Source organism: Condylura cristata, unplaced genomic scaffold (genome assembly GCF_000260355.1).
Source record: "Condylura cristata isolate star-nosed mole 26May11 unplaced genomic scaffold, ConCri1.0 scaffold00039, whole genome shotgun sequence".
Taxonomy (NCBI): Eukaryota; Metazoa; Chordata; class Mammalia; order Eulipotyphla; family Talpidae; genus Condylura; species Condylura cristata.
Window position 1 is genome coordinate 750,371 of NW_004567140.1, and position 19,953 is coordinate 770,323.

The window sequence follows — 19,953 nt, forward strand, 5'->3', positions numbered from 1 at the left end:
TCTTCAGCCCAGATTTCTGGGCTTTGTGCGTTGAACTCAAGGCAGGACCACCCACAGGGAATCGGCCTCTGCCCGGGAGGGGGTGCCTGGGGGCCGCGGCCTCTTTTGGGAGGGGCAGTGACTCCAGGGCCGGCCCATCTCTGGCCAGCCCGGCTTGAGCAGCATTCTCCCTCCAGCGCTGGGGAGTGTCCACAGTAGGCCTGAGCCGCTCATGGCCCCATGGCCTGGACCCGTCGTCCAGTCTTTGCACCGACTCTCCGAGAGACCACAGCTGCTTGTGTTACAGATGAGAACGTGGAGACCCAGAGCAGGGCTGGCCAGGCCGGACGCTGACCTTTCAGCCCCGCGTTCCCGGGCACCAGGAGGCCCGGGTGGGGAATCCGGCCTCCCAGGGGCCAGGCAGGCGTCAGCAGGAGGGCCAGGCTGCCGCCTTCCTGCCATGGCGTGGCAGGAGCATGGATCTGGGGGCGCTTCCCCAGGCCCTGCCACCCCACATGCGTAAGGGTTACAATGTTCCTCGGAGGTAAAATAACATCGCTGTGTCTGGCAGCTGCTCATGAAATGCTGCTTGCGCCGTGAGCAACCTGGCCAACAGGGTCTCAAAGGGCCTTCCTGTCCTTTCATGGGAAGGCGGGGCAGCTGGACCGAGCACGCCACCAGCGGCCGGCTAGGGCAGGAGCCAGACTGCTGGAGTGTAGACCTCAGAGAGCAGCAAGAAGTCGTCTCTCAGGCCCCCGGCTGCCTCGTGTAACATGCCCACCTGTCGCACACTTGCTGGGCTCAGAGTGTTCGTGACCTTCCCTGGGCAGCGCAAGTCACAGAAATGACCCCTGCAAAGATCTTGAAGGAGGAGCCAGGTAGGAGCTTTGGACACTTGGAAGGGTTAACGGGAGAGTATTGTGTGTACTTTCCAGGACTTACGACTGGAGAGACCCTTAAAAGATCAAGAGCCCTCATTCCCAAGCCCTCTCTGCTTTTTAAGCATGCAGATATAATTCATACACTATAGAATCGGCAGTTTGAAGTGTACCATTCAGTTGTGTCAATATATCCGCAAGGGAGCATCTTCACTCTGTAACGCATCTCAAAGATGAGCCTCAAAGCTGTCTCCTCAATGTCACCCCCATGCTCCTGGCAACCTACATCTAAGCTGTTTCCTAACCTAAATAAGTCTAATCTATTTCCCGTCTCTATGAATCTGCCTGTTCTTGCAGTTCACAGCAATGAGGTTGCACAGCATGTGTGGCTTCTGTGTCTTCTTTCACAGGGTATGATGTGTTCAAGACCCATCCACACTGTAACGTGTGTTGGTGCTTCATCCTTTTTCACAGCTGAGTAATATTCCACTGGCTGCCTCAGCTGGCTTATCTGATTACCTTTTAATGGACACTTGGGCTGTTCCACGTTTGGCGGCTGGTGAGAAAAGCTGCTGTGGACGTTTGTGTGCAGGCTTTTGGTGGGTGTTTTCATTTGTCTCAGGTACACATCTCGGAGGGGTCACATGGTCTCTATGTTTAACCTTCTGAGGTGCCTCCAGACTGTTTTCCAAAGCAGGATTTTCCTGCTGATTTTGCCACGTGCATGCCCACACGTGTGGAAGTCCATCTTCCCCGTTCTAGCTACCTGCCGGTGGCCTGTGGCCTGCTCTGTCTTAGCACCCCCTGGTACTAGGACTTCGGAACAAAGTCCTATGCTCATGGAACAGGGTTCTCCCCTGGAAGTCAGGGAGCACACCTGTGTGTGCACCCTACTCCCCAGGGCACAGCAGCGGCTCAAACTGTGGCCCTCAAGCATCGCCGTGTTAATGCGAACCCTGAAGATGAATTACCACTGAGATGTCCAAGGAACGGCACAAACCGGCCTTCCATGGAAATTTCCAAGTTCTCATCCAGTGACTTGTCGTCTCTCCAGGCCCCACCAGGCTGGGCATCTTCACAGCAGCTGGAGAGGAGCTGGTCTTTGGGGTGGGGGGTGCGGTGGGGAGACAGGGGCGACTCTGCCAGTCCCAGGCTGCGGTTTTCTTCCTGGACGGCGCCCTGGCCTGGCAGGGGCCCAGCCCGAGTCTTGGCCTCCGGGCTGGTCATCTGGGCCAAACGTGGCAGAGCGTCAACTGCCGGGCGGATGTGCCGATGCTGCCTGGGAGGGAGGAAGTGCGGGCGCTCAGCACTTATTGTTTGAAGAAAGGAGTCCTGCAGGCGGCCGGTTGTCCTTGGGAGTCAGGGAGCCCGCCGAGGTTGCCTTTGTTCCTGCTGGCAGAGGTGGCGTGGACAGACCAGGGCCTCAAGGGACCCTGCGTGAGTGGGGTCGGCCTGGGTGCCATCCACAGGGGCCCTGCTCCCCGCTGTCCCCTTCCCGTGGGAATGCTCCCATCCCCAGCCCCGCCATGCCAGCCCAGGATGAGATGAACACGGCTCGGGGGACCTGGCCACGCGCCACCCCCACCAAGTGCTCTGCCAGGCCCCCCCCAACCCCCACTTGAGGAAGGGGCTGGGCTCCTGGCCATCTCACAGATGGGGCTGCCAAGGCCCAGAGAGGGTCCGAACTGCCCTAGGACACGGGGAGGGCAGAGCCTTCCGGAGGAGCCCCCCGAAATCACTGGGCGTGCAAGCAGAAAGCAGATAAGGGCCGGCCTCCAAGACTGGGGGCCGCTGGCCTCCCTTCTGAAGCGTGCCTTTCACGGGGACAGCGCTACAGCCGTCTCCCGCCCAGTCAGGGGCTCTCCTCAGCCAGGTGCAAAGGGGTCACATCTGCCTCATTTCCACCAACTGGGCTTTATGTTTCCAGTTGTGAAACCAGGTCGCAGAGGAGGGAAGTTGCGAGAGGCCGCCGGCACAGCTGCTTCCGCTTCGGGAGGGCAGGGACAAGGGCCCTGGGAGTGCGGGCTTGGACGCTTGCTTCCCCCTCACTCACTGACCCCCCGGGCTCCCCGTCGCTGAGGTGTGGCGGCCCCGGCCTCCCAGCCCAGCCAGTTCTGCCCTGAGAGGGCAAGACAGGGCAGACGTGACAAGGTGGACATTCTTCTTAAATCTCAGTTTCAGGAACCAACCGAGGGTTGCCAGTTTTCTTCACCAAGTAAGGAATGTAAAAAGGACCCCGCCCCTCCACCACTGGCTCAATGAGACGCACCCAAAGGCAGGGAGCCGGCAAGGCCTGGGTTTGTTCACCCTCAGAAAGAGGCCCCCCTGGGCTGCCCCTCCCGCCCAGCCCCCAGCCCCGGCCTCGTTTGCTCCCCGCTGGCACAAGTGATGCCCACGGCCTGTGTCAGGTGTGGCTGGCTTTCGGGGTCCAATGGGCTGGGTTGTCCTCAGCACAGAGGCAGGGGAGGCCTGGGGCACGGTCTTCCTGAGGAAGGGGTTCCCAAGGGTCCTCGCCCTCACCCAAGAGGCACCCCTATTTCCCAGGAAGTTGGGTTTGAAGCTCCCTCCCCCTGCTCCTGGATCCCAAAACTGTTTTATAAAAAGTGGGACCAAGATGCATCTTGGGCCTCGCGGCTCCCACCAGCCTCTCCTCTCTGTCCTCCCCAGGGCTGCCGCTGTGCTGTGCCTTGCTTCACTTGGGAGGGAGCAGCTTTCCACTCAGCCTGGGAGGCGAGGCCACTTCCCCCGGGACTGGAGGGGCTTGGGGTGCTGTGTGCTCAGGCCTTTGCCTCCATCAGAAAGCAGAGTATTCTGGGATGTGGCAAGTCCAGAGCAGCAGGGCTGGCGGGACTTGGTCCCACCTTGATGTACAGAGAAGAATGTGAGAGCCAGAGAGGGGAAGTGACCTGTCCAGGGTCACATAGCAAGGAGCCCTGGACTCCTGCGACCACCCCTCCAGGCTCCCTCTCTCCCTCTCCCACCCCACACCTCTGCAAGCTTCTCTCCGATGGGCCAGGATCAGCTGCCCCAACCCCTTCCCGACATCCTGCATCACCCGGTTTTGAAATCATCCCTAGGGGCTCCAAGGGAAACATATTTTGAGTGTTCTTTCTTTTCTTCTGCTCATTTGAAGAAATCCGAGAAGCCTCTCTAATCGTTTGGTCAAGACTGCAGACAGGCAGTGGGGCACGCCACAGACGTGATCCTGAGCCAGAGAACCCAAGGCCACTGCTGGCCTGGGACGGGTGGAACTCCAGGCCTGGGACGGGGTTTCCTCAGCACGGAACCGTGAGTTCTAGGGAGCAGGGGTGTTTGCCAAGTTCCCGGATCCCTGACCTTGGGCCACAGACAGGAAGAGCTGGGGAGTCTACACTGAATCCTCAGAAGCCAGGGCCTCAGTAGCTGGACGCTGACAGTCCAGGGGGAGTTGGCCTGCCAGAGTGCCCCTGCAGACTACACTTCCCAGTTTTCTTTTTTTACATAGGTGTGGCCATGGGAGCAAGCTCTGGCCAGTGGGACATGAACATAGAGAACTCAGATAAGGGATGTGCCCCCCCCACTCCTTCTTGCAGAGGGTAGGTGTGATGGCAGGAGTGTCAGCAGCCATTTTGCTACAACTCTAGGAATAGAAGCCAACTGACGCATAAGATAGGAGAAACAGGCCCTGACACCATGCAGTCCCACACAGATGAGAAATCACTTTTCCATCTTAAAACCACAGTTACGTAGGGTTTCCTTTTATTTCTAACCAATACTATTCTTGCATCATGTACCATCTCTCAGATGGGGGGGGTTGTAATCAATTGCAGAATGGTTGAGGGGACACTGAATTGGATCCTGGACCAGGAAACATGGCTGCTTATTTACTAAAATGACATTACAAGGACGAGTGTGAATCTGAATCTGGGTGGAGAGGTTTGATCCATTGGATATAGTGTTAATAGGCAGCAGTGTTAATATTTTGACTTTGATATTTATCCTGTGGCTAAGCCTTGTTCTTAGGAAACAGACTCAGAGTGTTGGGAAAGGACTGTCTGGTCTGCAGCCTGCTCTCAAGTGGTTCTGAGAAGAAAACACAACCACAGAGAGGATAAGACAAGCTAAGAAAAATAGCAACAGTCAGGGTGTTGGGATGAAGGCTATGCTTGTGTTTTTGTTTGACTGACATAAAAAGTGACGGAAGAGAAAAAAAAGTCAGCATCCTGAAAGCAAAAAGGGTTGGGTCTGCAGCTCAGAAGAGAGAATAGATGGGAACAGCCATCATGATAGGTCCCAACCCAGTGACAACCCAGCATCCTGACATTAGTGAGACAAGAGAGGGTGCAAATAACAGCAGCACACCCATTTAGTGGCACTGGTGTCCTGGGTGTGTCCTATGAGGGCTCACAGAACGTCCTTGCTCTCTGGAGAGGCTCGCTAGACTGGGCAGAGTCAGATGTCCACAAACCTCATGAGGCTTGGCAAAAATGTATTTACAGTGGAGTGAGGGGAAGGAGGGAGCGCCTGAGGACTCTAAACAGCCTGGATTGCACACAGGTTCCTTCATGCACAGATCTAGGGAATCCTGGGGCCATGGGCAGGGGCAGGGTTACTGGGCTGTGTCCCTTCCTTAGCCCCTCAGGCCTCTCCCAGATCTCTAAGCTTCTCTCACTCTCTGGCCACTAGAGGTTTCTGTGTGGACCTACTAGAAAATGCTGTTTCAAGCTCCTTGAAGTGTGTAAGTGGTGAATTAAGCCCCAGCTGGTTCTCTCCCACCCCTGCTCTGGCTTCTGGTCTGCCTGAAGCTGTTTTTTCTGGAATGCACACCCTCTGGTGTTTCCCAGGGGTCATCAACCCTGCTGGGCCTCCTCCCTGAGAATAGTCCATTAGGTGGTCTCTGCTGCCCTCCAGTGGCCACCACCTGTAAAGTCACCACCCCTCTGCAGAGTCTTAGAGAGGTTCAGACTTCTGCTGCCCTCCGGTGGCCACAACCCATAACCACACTTCCCTCCTCTAGGGTCTTAGAAAATTCAGGTCTCTGCTTCCCTCTGGTGGCTGCTGCCTGTAACTGCACCACTCTTTTCTAGGATTAGAAAAGTTCAGGTCTCTGCTGCCCTCCCGTGGCCACTGCCTATAACTGCACCATCCTCCTCTAGGGTCTTAGAAAAGTTCGTGTCTCTGCTGCCCTCTGGTGGGCACCAACTGTAACTACACTACCTTCCTCCAGGGCCTTAGAAAATTTTGGGTCTCTACTGCCCTCCGGTGGTCACTACACATAACTGCACCACCCTCCTCTAGGGTCTAAGTTTGGGTCTCTTCTGCCCTCCGGTGACCACTATCTACTTGCACCACTCTCCTTAGGGTCTTGGAAAAGTTCAGGTCTCTACTGCCCTCTGGTGGCCACTGCTTATAACTGCACCACCCTCTACTAGGATCTTAGAAAAGTTCGGGTCTCTGCTGCCCTCTGGTGGCCACTTCCTGTAACTGCACCCCTCTCTCCAGGGTCTTAGAAAAATTCAGGTCTCTACTGCCCTCCGGAGGCCACAACCCATAACTGCACCACCCACCTCCTCTAGGGTCTTAGAAAAATTCAGGTCTCTGCTTCCCTCTGGTGGCCACTGACTGTAACTACACCACCCTCTCCAGGATCTTAGAATAAGTTCAGTTCTCTGCTGCCCTCTGGTGGCCACAGCCCATAACTGCACCACCCTCCTCCTCTAGGGTCTTAGAAAAGTTCAGGTCTCTGCTGCCCTCTGGTGGCCACAACCTATAATTGCACTGCCCTTTTCCAGGGGCTTAGAAAAGCTTGTGTCTCTGCTGCCCTCCGGTGGTCACTGCCTATAACTGCACAACCCTCCTCTAGGGTCTTAGAAAAGTTTGGGTCTCTACTGCACTTCAGTGGCCACTACCTGTAACTGCACCACCCTCTAGGGTCTAAGATTGGGTCTCTATTGCCCTCCGGTGGCCACAACTCATAGCTGCACCATCCTCTACTAGGGGGCTTAGAAACGGTTGGATATCTACTGCCCTCTGGTGGCCACTACCTGTAACTGCACCACCCTTTTCCAGGGTCATAGAAAGGGTTGGGGGTCTCTGCTCCTCTCCTGTGGCTTCTGCCTGTACTTGCCTTTGCCTCAAATGGTTAGGAACCTGACAGTCGGTCCCATCTTAAAACAGTTAAAGTTCCAGATAAAGAAAAGATCCAGTGGAGATTTAAGGAAACTATTTTTAGGAATTATTATTAAGTTATTATTATATAATAAAATTTTGTAAGCTATAAATAATAAAATTATAGTTATTTATTAAAATTATTATTTTAAGAAAATTAAGCCTGGAATCCACAAAGGGAGCTGGGAATTCGTGTGGGAGGCAGAATTTCTACATCTTAGAAAACCTGAGTTCCCACTGACATTGTTTCCTTGACTTAAAACCACTGACTGGGGCTGCTAATTCTACCACACACCTTCACTACAGCACGCAGAAATCATTGTCTGATGAAGTGAATGGAAAACATAACCCGCCTGAGTTAATACAGAAAACAGACCCTCAAGCCTGGTTCACAGAAAACATCTCTGAAAGTAAAGTTTCATCAAATTATGTTGTGCTGCTGACTTCCAACTCCTCCTTACAAAATAAAGAACTCCACCCTTTGGTAAGGAAGAGCTGTGTGGCTTCTGAGGGTGACTAGTGGGTGACACAGACTTCACAGCACAGGCTCCAGCTAGAGCAGCTTTGTTCCTGGACTTTAGCTGTGACTGTCACGAGGATGCCTGCAGGAGTCACTAATATAGTTGGCCAGACAGAGATGGAGGCCAAGGGAGAGGGAGCACTGTACATTAAGATAGACTTGAGCCTAGGGATTAACAGAGCTTTTCTCCAAAGTTGTGAGGATCGAGGGATAAGAGGCTGTACAGGACAAAGCTTGCACTGCGGGTCCCATCACAAGTGTTAAACAGTTGGGAAAGGACAGAGCCGAATAGGTCTGGGGTACTGCAGAGACACTGAATTCCATTCTGAGTTTGTGGGGTGGGAGCAGGGTCCTACTGGGGCTGCCCCTGAGCAGTGGGGTATTTGCAGTGATGCTGGGGTGGTGTGGTATGGCGTGTCCTCTCGTCCCCCACCCCTTCCCAGGGTCACCAGGGAGAGAGGTGAAAGCCAGTACAGGACTGCATCCAGGTTCTGAGGGTTAATTAAGAGGCAAAGGGCTGGGACCAGAGTCAGTAGCATGGGGTGCTGGGGAAGGGGCAATAGAGGAAAGTCTGCTGGTTTGCAACATGCACCAGGAAGGCGTAGGAGAGGACAGAGTCGGTGGGGGGGGACGTCTGTAACAGGGAGGGATTCACTAACACTGATGCACCTCTGGACACCAAAGAGCCCTTAGCAAGGTTGGTGATGAGGGAATCAGCAACCCCTGGGGTGCTCAGAGGGGTAGACACAGGCCATGAGAATGCCAGTCCCAGTGGAAAGGGTAGGCTCAGAGCTGGGGGGGGGGGGGGAGGACAGAGAATGTGGCAGGACAGCCAGCCTGTGGGGACCAGACCAGCTGTGGGAGCCCAGGTGGGGCCCTGGCACTGCTGTGACAAATGTCCACAAATCTGGGGCTTCAACAATAGAGACTCAACCTCTTACATGCTGGAGGCCGGAGTCCCAGTGACTGGGCCTGGTTTCTGCTCTTCAGGACATCATGATGGACAGCCTGGCCGTCAGTGGACAGCACTTCATCTGGCACGTTTCAAAGGTGTTGTGTTTTCTTTTGTGCTATGGTTTTGCTCTCTCACTGGGCAGGCAGTTCTATTGTGAGGGGGAAACAGTAAATGTGGCGAAAGTGCTGCAGGTGTTCCTTTCGCTGATGCCCCGCCCCCTCCACTCAACTGTAAGGTCCCAGGGGCCCCCAAGTTTGCTCTAGGCTTCCATGCCCCCACCTCTGGGGAAAGGGCAGCTGCCTTCCTGAGAGAGGTGGAGCCCCAGCCCAGCTCACAGGACCCTGGACAAGGAGGGCCCGACGCTCCAGCCCCGCAAACAGCTCTAAATAGAAATGCTTCCGCTTCCAGGGAACCCCAGTGCTGCCTGGCCCCACCGCACCTCCCTCTGGGACCCCTTGGTCAATACAAGGCTGGGCCAGGCCTTCAAACCCCCTGGGTGGGCAGGGCTGGGAGAGGCCGCCAGGCGACTGGCAAGGCTCCTCCCCCAGCTGCTGTGGGATGTCACGTTGCCCAGCAACTGGGTGGCAGCGTCCCTGGAGCCCACACCTGCACGCAGAGCTGCTGCTTCTCCCGCCTGGAGAGACTCCTGGGGCCGTGTCCTCAGCTCCCGAGCCCAGGACAGCAAGCACCCTGTCACAATGAATGTCGTCCTCTCCAGGTGAGGGGCCCTCTGGCCCAGCTGGGGATTTTGGGTTGGGGTGCACCAAGTGGGGTGCAGATGGGTGGCTGGGACTGCCAGAAGAGCAGTGGTCAGGGGTAGGGGAGGACTGGGCTCCGGAACAGGGTGGCGGGAAGATCTGGCCTCTCCCTGCTTCCCTAGCATCTGGGCCCACAGCTCTGGGCCGCAGACTCAAATTCTGCCCCTCCTTCCCTGACTGCCACACCCAGAAACCCCCTGGTGTGCCTCAGAACAGGACGCCACCCGGGGAGCTGACCTGACCCGACTGAGTTCAGCCACTTCCTCGTGTCTTTCCTGTCTGGCTCCTCTGAGGCACCACTGAGGGGCTTCTGGGAGTCCCTCAACAAGGCGTGTCCTCTCTGGGCCTCTGTTTCCTCAGTTTTGAGTTGGTGGCGGGAGTAGACCTTCTAGGAAGTCCCTGTGGAGGCTGTGAGTGGCATGGAGTCTCCTCACATGGGAAGTCCTGGCTTTGGGGGTGATCAGAGGTCTCAGTGGTGGCTTCTGTCAAAGGGAGCAGGGCTGACAGCCAGGGGGAGAGCTGAGACTGCTCAACGCCTGTGGGGGGTCGGGGGAAGAGGGAGTGCAGGCCACAGGTGGGGCAGAGATGAGCTGGGCAGATGGAAGTTGCGGAGGGAGAGCAAGTGGAGATGGGACTTTGGGGCCTGCAGAGCCTCTGTTCTGGTCCAAACCCAGAGGGTCTCTGCGGTCGCTGTGGCTTCAGCGACTGGCATGCTGACGGCGCTGCTGGGACCTCCTGAGACAGGCGTCACCCGCAGATGCCGCCCGAGGAGGGGCTGAGCAGGGGCCTGTGGGGCCCCCGTCTGTCACCCTCAAGCTTGCCCCCTCCCCAATGGCCTATTCGCTTTTAAAAGTCTCAGGGTTTAGCGAAGGGAGAGGATTCCCACCACTTGGGGAAAGGGAAGAATGGGGGTTACAGGGTGGGGGTGGCAGATGGAGACCTGCTCTTGCCTGGCCCCCCCGCCCCACCCCCCACCTAGTTTCAGTCGGCAGGGGAGGGCAGAGCTCACCGGCCACCCCACTGGTTCCCCGAACCTGCTGCCGAGTGACCAGGGCTGGGAGGAGGCGAGGGGTGGCGAGCTGGCCCCTGGCCGCCCTTGAGCAGCCCTTGGGCCCGGCCTCCCCAGGGACAGCCAGGTACGGGTGATGGAGGACACAGTGACCCACGCCGAGAAGTACTTTGGCCAGTTCTGCACACTGCTGGCCTCCTACACACGCAAGACGGCCCGGCTGCGGGACAAGGCTGACCGACTGGTCAAGCAGCTGCTGGACTTCGCCAACACTGAGAACCCCGAGATGCGGGCCGCCATGAAGAACTTCGCGGAGGACCTGGCCAAAGTGCAGGACTACCGGCAGGCCGAGGTGAGGCCAGGGAGCAGGCGGTGGGCAAGCACTCTGGGCCTGCTCCCGTCTGTGGCGTGGAGACCGTGGCCCACCGGCTGAAGGGCGGCGAGCGAACCAGGGATGAGACTCAGCCGGGGGTTACCGTGGGGCCGGCCAGCAGCTTCAGCTTTGCCTGGGACCTGTTGGAATGGAGGTTTTCGCGCCCCGGTCTGAACCTACCACTGGGTGAGGGGTGTGGGGTGCCCGGCAATGGGCATTTTGGGGGGCTGTTGGCGGGGTGGTGGCGCTCCTATCCCTGCTGACCCCGACAGCGCTGGGCGCAGAGTGGGGACTGAGTCTCAGCTTTGCTTCGGCACCCTGTGCCTCAGCGGCCCCACGAGCACACACACTCTAGCTGTGCAGGTCGAGGCCGAGCAGCTCCCGCTCTCTCTGGCTCCACCGCTCCCATTTTCTGCGTGTCTGTGCCCCCAGGTGGAGAGACTGGAGACCAAGGTGGTCAGCCCCCTGAAACTTTACGGGGCACAGATAAAGCAGACACGGGTGAGCAAGGGGCTGAAGGTGGGTGGGCAGCAAGAGCGGCCGGGCCTGTCCTTAGGGTCAGCCCTTCCCTGGCCTGCAGGCGGAGATCAAGAAATTCAAACGTGTCCAGAGTAACGAGATCAAACAGCTGGAAAAACTGGAGAAACTGAGGTATAAGTCACCATCAGACAGACAAATGATCGTATCCTTCCGGGAAGTGGGCCTGGCCTGCCGGGACCAGGGTGGCCATTTGTCACAGGGGCCTCCGGGTCCCCACAGGGCTAGTGGCCACCAGACTCCTTAACAGTGCGGTCTCCAGTCACAGGTGAGTGTCACAGGTCGGCCTGACCCGCATGCAGGTAAGGAAGCACTCGCCAATGCGGTGAGCTGAGCTTCACCTGGGCAGGTGAGTGTAGCCCGGGACAGGTGAGGGGGAAGTCAGGAGAGCGGGGCTGTGGGCCGGGGGCCTGTTTCTGCCCGGCCTGGTCTCTAAGCAGCAGGCACTGAGCCTCTCCCGTTTCCTGCTGGGCTGGCTGTTGACGGGCGCTTCTGGAAGGGGGACGCCAAGGCTGAGTAGGGCGACTTGCCCAGGGTCACACGTGGCAGAGTCGGAACCCAGCGCCCGTGAGATCCAGGTCCTTCCCGCGTGCCTGGCGTGGGGTCGGCTTCTCCCCTGCGGGTCCACTGCCCACACCGTCCACAGTGGGCTTACTGATCGCGAAGTGGGCACAGCTGCTGGGCTGACAGCCGCCTGCCCGGCTTAATTCCTACAACAGGCCTGCTGAGCAGGTCTTACTGCTGCCCCCGGGCAGAGGCGAGGCAGGGGAGGCCGAGGGAGGCTGAAAGCCTCTCCCAAGGTCACCGGCCAGAGCAGGTCTGTCCAGGCAGTGTCTGCTTCTTACTCCGCGTCCTACACGGCCGCACCTTTGGTGACCAAACTGGCGAGAGGCACTGATGACACAGGAGAGCCACCCCCAACGGGCAGGGGTGTCGAGAATGACCCCGACTGAAAACGCCCCAACATTTCCACCTCCCGTGTCCTCGGGTCCAGGCGGAGAGCAGTGTGCAAAGGGCCTCAGTGGATGCCAGGCGTACGACCCACCAGCTGGAGGAGACGGTGGACGCCTTCCAGAAGCAGAAGCTGAAGGACCTGCAGGTCAGGTGGCCGCGCCGTGCTGCTGCGTGTGTGAGGGCGTGTGTGTCTGCTGTGAGGTTGGGTGTGGCCGTGTGCACGTGTGTGCTGGGTCCATGTGTCTGCCGGCTGTGTGTGTGCACATGCATGGGAGATGGGTGGGGGCGTGGGGGCGGACGCGTGTGTGTGCGGCCTTGTGCTCCCGTGGCTGTGAGAGCCAGACTCGGGACAGTTAATCCTGGCCTAATCCCTGCCTCGGGCAGGAGGCCGGCTGCTGGGCAGCTGTCAGCCCAGCTGGCCCGCCTGGCAGCGTGTTTGGTCGTCCTGCCTCTCAGCGCCGGGCTCAGCTCCCCACCGGCAGCACTTGCAGTCTGTCCACCCCAGGGCCCCCAGGGAGAGCCAGGACGGCCTCCTTTCCTCCTTCCACCCTGCCCCTGCCCCCGCACTGCCAGAATCTTTACCCCAGAGCTGCAGCCCCGGTAAGGAACTCTGGGGCCTTCAGGTCTGCCGACCTCAGAGACTCCTAGCCCCTTCTAGTCCATTTTCTGAAATGAAGCACACATTCCCAGAGCAGCTTCCCAAAGGGGGCTCCCTCTGTTCCTCCTGGGGGTCCCTGGTCCTAAGTAAAAGCCATATCCTTCCCCAGCCCCCGGAAGCCCCAGTTCTGCCCAGCAGCCTCGTCTTGCACACATTACTCTCTCACAAATGCCACACCCTGCTGAGCCCCAGGGCCTGGCACAGGCTGTGCCCTCTGCTGAGAAGGCCTGACCTTGCTGTGTGTTGAGTTAGCTCCTCCTCCTCCTCCAGGGAAGGCACCAGAACCCTCAGGCCATCTGGCCCCTTGGCGGTGGGCTCTGCTCTGCGAACACTTTCCGTTACCAGCTGTCAATCTAGTGTGTAGACCTACTATGTGCCTGGGCTGGGGGCACCACGGCCAGCAAAGCGAGGCCCCTGGCTGCCTGCAGGCTCCCCGGCTGGGTCCTGGCACTGGGCGCAGGGACTGGCATTTGGCTGGTACTCAGCAAGTGCTTAGGAGATGAGTGAGGCAACAGGCAAACGCACACATGACTGAAAATGGGAATTGGTACGCACGCACCCTTGCAGACCAGGCCGAGGCCCAGCATGGTGATGAAGCACTGCTGAGCAGAGTCCCAGGGCGGCCTCCAGCCAGACAGATGCCCGCTGCAGGGTCAGACGCGCGCGGTTCAGAACGGGCGCCCTTAAGCTTGCGGGGTAAGGCTGTCAGCGAGGCTTCCCCAGCCAGCCCCCAGAAGCTTCACATTTTCAAAGCGATAAAAACCGATTGGCTTTAGGTTACATTTCTGGAAAATGACCGTATTTTCTAGATAGTTCTTAGAAAAAAACACAAGCCACGTTTCCTACCGAGTGTTGGCGGGTCTGCCTGGCGGTGCATCCGAATTCACCTGGAGGGCAGCAGCCGGGGGAGAGGGCCCTGGAGTCTCCTCCAGGGGTCCAGGCGGCTCCGGTGGGGAGGAACTGGGGACCAGACTGCTTGCGGCAGCGCCTTGCCGATGGAAGGCCGAGCCTGAGAGCAGGCATCCCGGCCTCAGGCCAGCGAGGGGCAGGAAAAGGCCATGCTCCCTTCGCCTTCACTGTTGATACCCCTGTGCTAGGGGGTGAGAGGGCAGGAGGCAGGTCTCTCCAGCCTGGGCCCCGTTCTTCTGCCTCCCAGACTGCTTTGGGACTTCCTCCGAGCCCCTCTTCCCACCAGGTGCTTCCCATCTTGCTGAAGCACTCTGCTTCCCAGCGCAGGCTCCAGCCCCAGCCCCGCCCCCTGGCGGCCAAAGCAAAGCAGTGGCCTCCACCAGGGCCCATGCAAGGGGCTTGTGCTAGGCCCTGCAGGCAGTGGAAACTGATGGTAGCTTATGTAAGGCCCAGCCCCCTGTGGGACCAGACAAGCAGCCGGAGTCTGTAGGAACTTGCTGTGCTGGGCCAAGTCAAACCATCAGATCAGGAGCAGCCAACATCTCTATTACTTAATTGTGGTTGTGGGGCCTCTGGGCTAAGCAATGGCTCACCCCGACACACACCCACCTCCCTCAAGAGATTCAGTCACAGCCCGTGGGTGACAGACTGAGGTTTTGCAGCCATCAAACTGCAAACACCTGTCTTGGGAGTGAAAGAAGCAGACAGTGCTGAATTAAGAAAAGGGGTCAGAATTAAGAAAAGGCTACTCCCCTCTCTAAGTCTAGAACATTCTAGAACAACTCCTGTGGGGCAGCTTTACATGGGAATACATTATCTGTTCAATAGAAGTAGCAGGCTGACCTAGGTCTCTCCCCAACCCCCTCATACGAGTTTGCCCACTGTCCAGGCCACCCAGGACTCGCCTCTGTGTTGTGATGTAACTTGCCTTCCCTCTCCACAGAAAATATTTTTGGACTTTGTCACCATTGAGATGGTCTTCCATGCCAAAGCTGTGGAGGTGTATTCCAGTGCCTTCCAGACGCTGGAGAAATATGACCTAGAGAGAGATCTGGAGGTGGGACACCCTTGTTCTCTTTGGTGTGAGGGCGGGTGTGGCCTGATCCCACAAACTGCTCTCCCTATGCTGTATCCTCTCTACTTGTCTTGATGCCCCCAACCACCCTGCCTCCCCCACCCCCCCTCCAGGATTTTAGAGCCAAGATTCGGAGTGTTTGTGGGCAGCCTGACACTGCCTGGCCGCTCTCAGGCACCAGCCCACCCCCCACCGTCCCGAGGCTTCTTGTCAGCCAGGTGAGCAGCTTGGGGGTGGGTGTCCAGCTGGTGCAGAGGCAGGTGACCGGGGAGGTGGCCACAGCAGTCCTGAGGCCAGGGCCGCTGAGCCTGGACCTGCACTGGGGTGCTGGGGCGGGCCTCCGCCTGTGAGGGCTGCCCTGGCCTGCTCCGGACTTGGCTCATCTGGAGTCAGTAATCCAGACAGATATCCCAATGTGTTTTGAGGGGCTGCTTCCTATCGAGGAATGCCGCCTGGAGGCCCCCCGGGTAGTTTCCAGGTGTGCAGTGGAAGGCTCTGCCTCCCAGCCCCAAAAAGTGGAGTTCTGAGGATTTTGGCCAAGCAAAGTGGTGTTTTACACACAACACATCACCCAGCAGGCTGGGAATCAGGCCACCGGGTAAATAAAACTGAGCAGCCTTGGGCCAGTTAGGCCAGGTTGTCACCCAGTGAGTGGGGGAGGGGGGCCGGCCTATGGTGTATGGTGGGGGTGGTGGGGTGGCCTGGGTTTCCTGGCTTTCTGGACAATTCTCTGTGGGAAGCAGGGTACCCAGCCTGACTACCAGGATCCAGACCCAAGCTGTGTGATCTTGGGAAAGTTCCTAAACCTCTCTGTGCCTCGCCCGCAGTGTGGGGCTAGTAAGTAACCCTCACAACCTTGTGTTCAGTGACTGCATCTACGAGAAGCACTTAGGGAACCACATTACAGTTGACACCATTCCTGTTCCTGTCACTGGCATCGGTGACGCTGTGCTAATTACTTTCAGAGTGCTCAGAACACCAAGGAGAGCCAAAGGAAGGAGGCCAGTGAGGACGACTCTGCTGAGGAACACTCCGTGGAGGACCTGAGGGGACAGGGGCAGGGCCTCCATCAGTAGGATGTCCTTTGGACAGTGGGAGCTCAGTCAACACAGGGGGCTTGCTGTGCCCCCTACAAGTCACGTGTCCCGAGTGTTTCCTCATCTGTACAAAACGGTCTACACCACTCACGTCCCAGGAACGTGGCAGATCAAAGTGGCTGGTGCACAGAAGGTGCTCAATAAATGTGGCAGCCCGTGCCCCCATCCTGCTGCTCTGGTTTCCGACCTCCTGGTGGAACCCCTGGGTGTTACACGTTAGTCTATCCTAAACCAAAGAAACATCTCTCCCCAGCCAGGTCAGGGTGGTGGCATGGCTCCCTTGCGCTGAGGTGGGGCCTGCCCAGGGCCCTTCTCCAGTCCTGGGGCCTCTGGCATCCGTGATTCCTTGGTTTGTGGCGGCATCACCGCCATCTTGGCCTTTACTTCACACGAGATGCAGACCAGTCACACAGGAGGGCTCCACCCAAGTGACCTCATCCTACCAGACTACATCTGCAAGGCTGTCTCCAAATAAGGTCACGTCCAGCCGCTGGGAGTTACAACAGGCATCACGACCACGTCTGCTTATGTCCTCTATTTTCCACTACAAGCTTATGTATGTGCACACACGTGTACGTCTCAGCCTCAGCTGCACCCCCTGCCCCGCTGGGTTTCTGAACGCAATGGCCTTGCTTACTTTCTGTTCCCGGGCCCCCTGGTGCCTGGCACAGTTGGTGCTGATTAAATGTGAGCAGTTTGTGTGAGGCAGAAGCTGTAATCAGGCTCCCCAATTACCCTTGCGGTCCCCAAGTACAAGACAGCTTCAGCTCAGGAAAAGCAGGCTTAGGATCCCAGCGGGAAGTATTAGGAGACATCCTGGGGCTGGGACTGGGACCCAGCTGTGTGGGGGCCATTTCCTGCACCCAACCCCTCCAGGGGCATGGGGCTACTCAGGGCCCCCGGCCTACAGGGCACGGCTGCCCTTCTGGTTTCCCAAAAGAAACACGTGGACATAAGCCAGCTGCTCAGCCTGTGGGGGATGTCAGCTCTTTGACCTTAGAAAAGCCACTGATGTCATGAGATAATTGCCAATTCCAGAAAAAGCAGTCACAGATCTGTGAAAGCAAAAATGACAGACTGACCTTTTCTCTCTTTAAAAGGTAAATTTATTTCAGTTCCCACCTTCTGAGAGTGCAGGTGCAGGGCACAGCTTTGCTTCTGCACCATGACACAGCTTTGATTTAGCACTGCTCTGAGATCTGAGCTTTGAAACTTCCTCCACTCAAAATAGTTTTAGAACATGACCTAGGGGGACCAGAACTGCACAACTCAGGAGACCATGCCTCTGAGCAGGACTTCTGGACACCAAGGCCATGCCAGGATGCGATGCAGGCAGGCTCAGCTCCAGGAAGGGCTGGGTGCAGAGACAGCGAGCACACAAGCGTGTGTCGCTGAAAGCCCCCCAGAGCCAGGATTCATAACCAGGCGGTGGTAACCATGGCACCTATTTGAGGGAAGACATGCCCGTTGTTCTATTTCTAGCATTCAGTTGTTCAAACGCTTGACTTGTCTTGCACGGTGGCCCCAGGCTCGCTGGAGGATCACCCCACTCCAGGAGGGGGGCAGAACTGAGCCAACCCACACCCCAAGCAGGGAGGGGCAGCAGGGCCCCTCCCCAGGCATGGTGTGCCTCTATCTTCCATTTCCACCAGCACAACCTCTTCAAGGAGGGAACGGCCGGCCCCCCCCGGAGGGCTAGCCCCTGGCCAGAGGAACTTACTACAGGGGCCTCTTCCTAGTTCACGCGCGGACCCCAGCAGGGCCTCTCAGTGGTGTTCCAGGGCTGACCCTTGTCAAAACCGGAGTCTGCAGACGGAGCCAGGATCGGGGCTCTCCCAGACATACCGAGGGACGTGGGTACGTGGAGGAGTCAGGAGAGGGGTGAGCTAAGGGTGCGCTGGCTCCCCTGCAAATGATGGTGTGTCCCTTCCAATCCCGAGAACGAGGCCTCCCTTACATCCTGGGACGTGCAAGTCCCCGTCACGGGGCTGGATTGCTAGGAGCCCATGCTAGCCAACCTGGGTTCATAGGCCCGTGGCCAGAGGACAGGACAGAGTTTAACCCCCACCCCCGTTATCAGATACACTGGCCCAGGAATGGTAAGGGAGACCAGGGCCCAGAACGAGCCCCACATGAAGCGATGTCGGGGTGGCCCGAGTGTTGTGTGCACTCTGGGTGTGAACAATCTGGAAAGACTCACCCCTGCCCATCCCCCATTATCCTGAGACCAGCACATTTCTGTTGCCAGACACGTGGGTTACAATGCAGGGGAAAGTCTGGCTTGGCGAGTTCTGCCAGGCTCTGGCACTGCACGTCAGTCAATAAGGGCACTGCCAGCCCACTTAACCTAAAACTCAGCCATAGGCTCTTTAAGGGAAACATCCCCGTCTTAAGAATAAAAGCTTTATCAGGAAAGAGGGCTTTGTGGCTCCAGCCAGTGGCTTCTGATGTCAAGTGGAGAAATACGACAGACTAGCTAAGGCCACCACCAGCTGGCGCCCTCCTCAGTGCACCCCTCCTCCTCCCTCTGCCTCCTACACCCCCAAGGTGGCAGGCAAACTGCTTCCTCCCCAGAGGCTGAAGCTTCAGGTCACTGGCTGTTAAGGGCTGCTGTCACGGCACACCTCTCTGGCTCCTTTCTCAGAAGTCTATGAGGCAGCCACTGCGGCTCCCAGGAGGGCCAGGCCTGCCTCGAGAGGCCCCACTTCTGGCCACCTGCCTTGAGAGGCCCCAGGTCCTGGTCACCTAGGTTAGATGAAGCCTCTTAAAATGAGCTCAGTGCTCCTAGCACTCAACTAACCACTCACACAGTATGTGGAAAGTCTGCCTTGTGCCTGCAGCCTCCAATTTGCACCTGTGAACCCCAACATCGGCTGGGCCTGGAGAGGAAAGTACAAACCTAGTGGCTTCGGCTCCAGAGAGGGACACGGACAGGGCAGGGAGACTTGCCTTATGGGTCCGCTGCTCAGCCAGCACACCCCAGGTTTGGATTTGGGCATAGAACTCAGGAATTGAAATGTTCTTTGTCATTTAAAAGCTCAGGCCACTTTTTCCCCTTTGGTAACAGGAAACTGCACCCTGTGCCGTTTCACTATGTAAGTAACAGGCAGCCGGGGTCTCTCGCTGCGATGTGCACACGCAGATGTGCTCTGCGTGAACATGCTTGCGCCCCGCCAGGTTGCTAAACTGGTCGGTGCACCCCACTGGCCTGTTCTCCCACTCTCCAGGCGAGCTCTTGGGAAGTAACTGGGGTTGTGGACCCGCTGGCTCACTGGCCTTGGGCACTCGCCCTGCTGGCACCGACTCCTCCAATACCAGGCAAAACTGCTTGCCCTGAGCCCCATGCCCCTGGGTCCTCAAGGTGACCCTGCACACCCTGGAGGCCCCCAAGCCGGCAGCTCCCGCCTGCATCCACCAGGCGCCCCTCACAACTGCTCGTCCGGGCTTTGGAGGGAGAGAGGAAATCCCTAACAGAAGTCACACCTCTGGAACATTAAAATTAATTGTTCCAAAGTTTAATTAAAAACACAATTTACAAATATTTAGTATCTTCTGAAAAGCATTTCCAAGTTTAGAATGAAAAAGAATATATACACGATATGTAATCAAATGCAGTTTAGCTTCAAACCCCATCAGGTCCACACGCAACCACATCAGTCTTTCTAGGGTCTTCAAAATCTGAAAGAAGAGAGAGGCCACTTCATTCGGGTTAAAAGTGCACAGGTATCACTGTAGCTTTTAAAATTATTTTGGCAAGCATGTGAAATCTTTATTCTCTAGGCAAATGGGTAAAAACCTAAACATAGCTTATTTAAAACATCAAGAGACAAACTGGCAAATGTTCCTTGCATGGAGCAACAACAGCGCCCACCCACAGGGCCCTCCGCCCCCCGAGTCACCCGCACCCACCTGCCGTTAAGTCTACCAAGTGGCTCTCTACAGCAGGGGCGGGGAACGAAACCCCCAGCGCCTTCCGGACCCCACGCAGGCTCACAATATCCCCGGGAGTTACTTGCTGTGCAAGTTCTTTAAGATTATTGGTCACTTGTTCAGCTAGAAAGAAGAACATCAAAAACAGTTTCAGGCATTGAGATGTGGTTCTAA

At 57.3% G+C, this 19,953-nt stretch overlaps 2 protein-coding genes across 3 annotated transcripts in view; one reads left to right on the top strand and one right to left on the bottom strand.

Annotated features, from left to right (window-relative positions):
• Positions 1-9,177: 9,177 nt before the first annotated feature.
• Positions 9,178-16,004, top strand: FAM92B (family with sequence similarity 92, member B). The gene is made up of 9 exons (XM_004693529.2): positions 9,178-9,197; positions 10,364-10,598; positions 11,052-11,120; positions 11,200-11,301; positions 11,419-11,424; positions 12,151-12,255; positions 14,621-14,734; positions 14,866-14,970; positions 15,718-16,004. Exons 1-9 carry the CDS (start codon positions 9,178-9,180, stop codon positions 15,826-15,828), a joined length of 867 nt encoding a protein of 288 aa, XP_004693586.1. The 3' UTR covers positions 15,829-16,004.
• A 3,311-nt stretch (positions 16,005-19,315) lies between these two features.
• Positions 19,316-19,953, bottom strand: part of BRD7 (bromodomain containing 7) — a 33,804-nt gene continuing 33,166 nt past the window's right edge. Inside the window, exons 15-16 of one of the 2 annotated variants that reach the window (XM_004693559.2) lie at positions 19,759-19,902; positions 19,316-19,527 (exon numbers count right to left, since the gene is read on the bottom strand). In XM_004693559.2, coding sequence (XP_004693616.1) covers positions 19,472-19,527; positions 19,759-19,902 — 200 coding nt within the window. In that variant the 3' untranslated portion in view covers positions 19,316-19,471. The remainder of the gene's footprint in view (positions 19,528-19,758; positions 19,903-19,953) is intronic. The other variant, XM_004693558.2, reaches the window with a different exon arrangement.

Bases quoted from the DNA above. Each gene is read 5' to 3' on its own strand.
- FAM92B (XM_004693529.2), top strand. From the start codon at position 9,178: ATGAATGTCGTCCTCTCCAG. The intron at 11,121-11,199 runs GTGAGCAAGGGG...CCTGGCCTGCAG, and splicing joins CACAGATAAAGCAGACACGG to GCGGAGATCAAGAAATTCAA. The intron at 14,735-14,865 runs GTGGGACACCCT...CCCCCCCTCCAG, and splicing joins ACCTAGAGAGAGATCTGGAG to GATTTTAGAGCCAAGATTCG.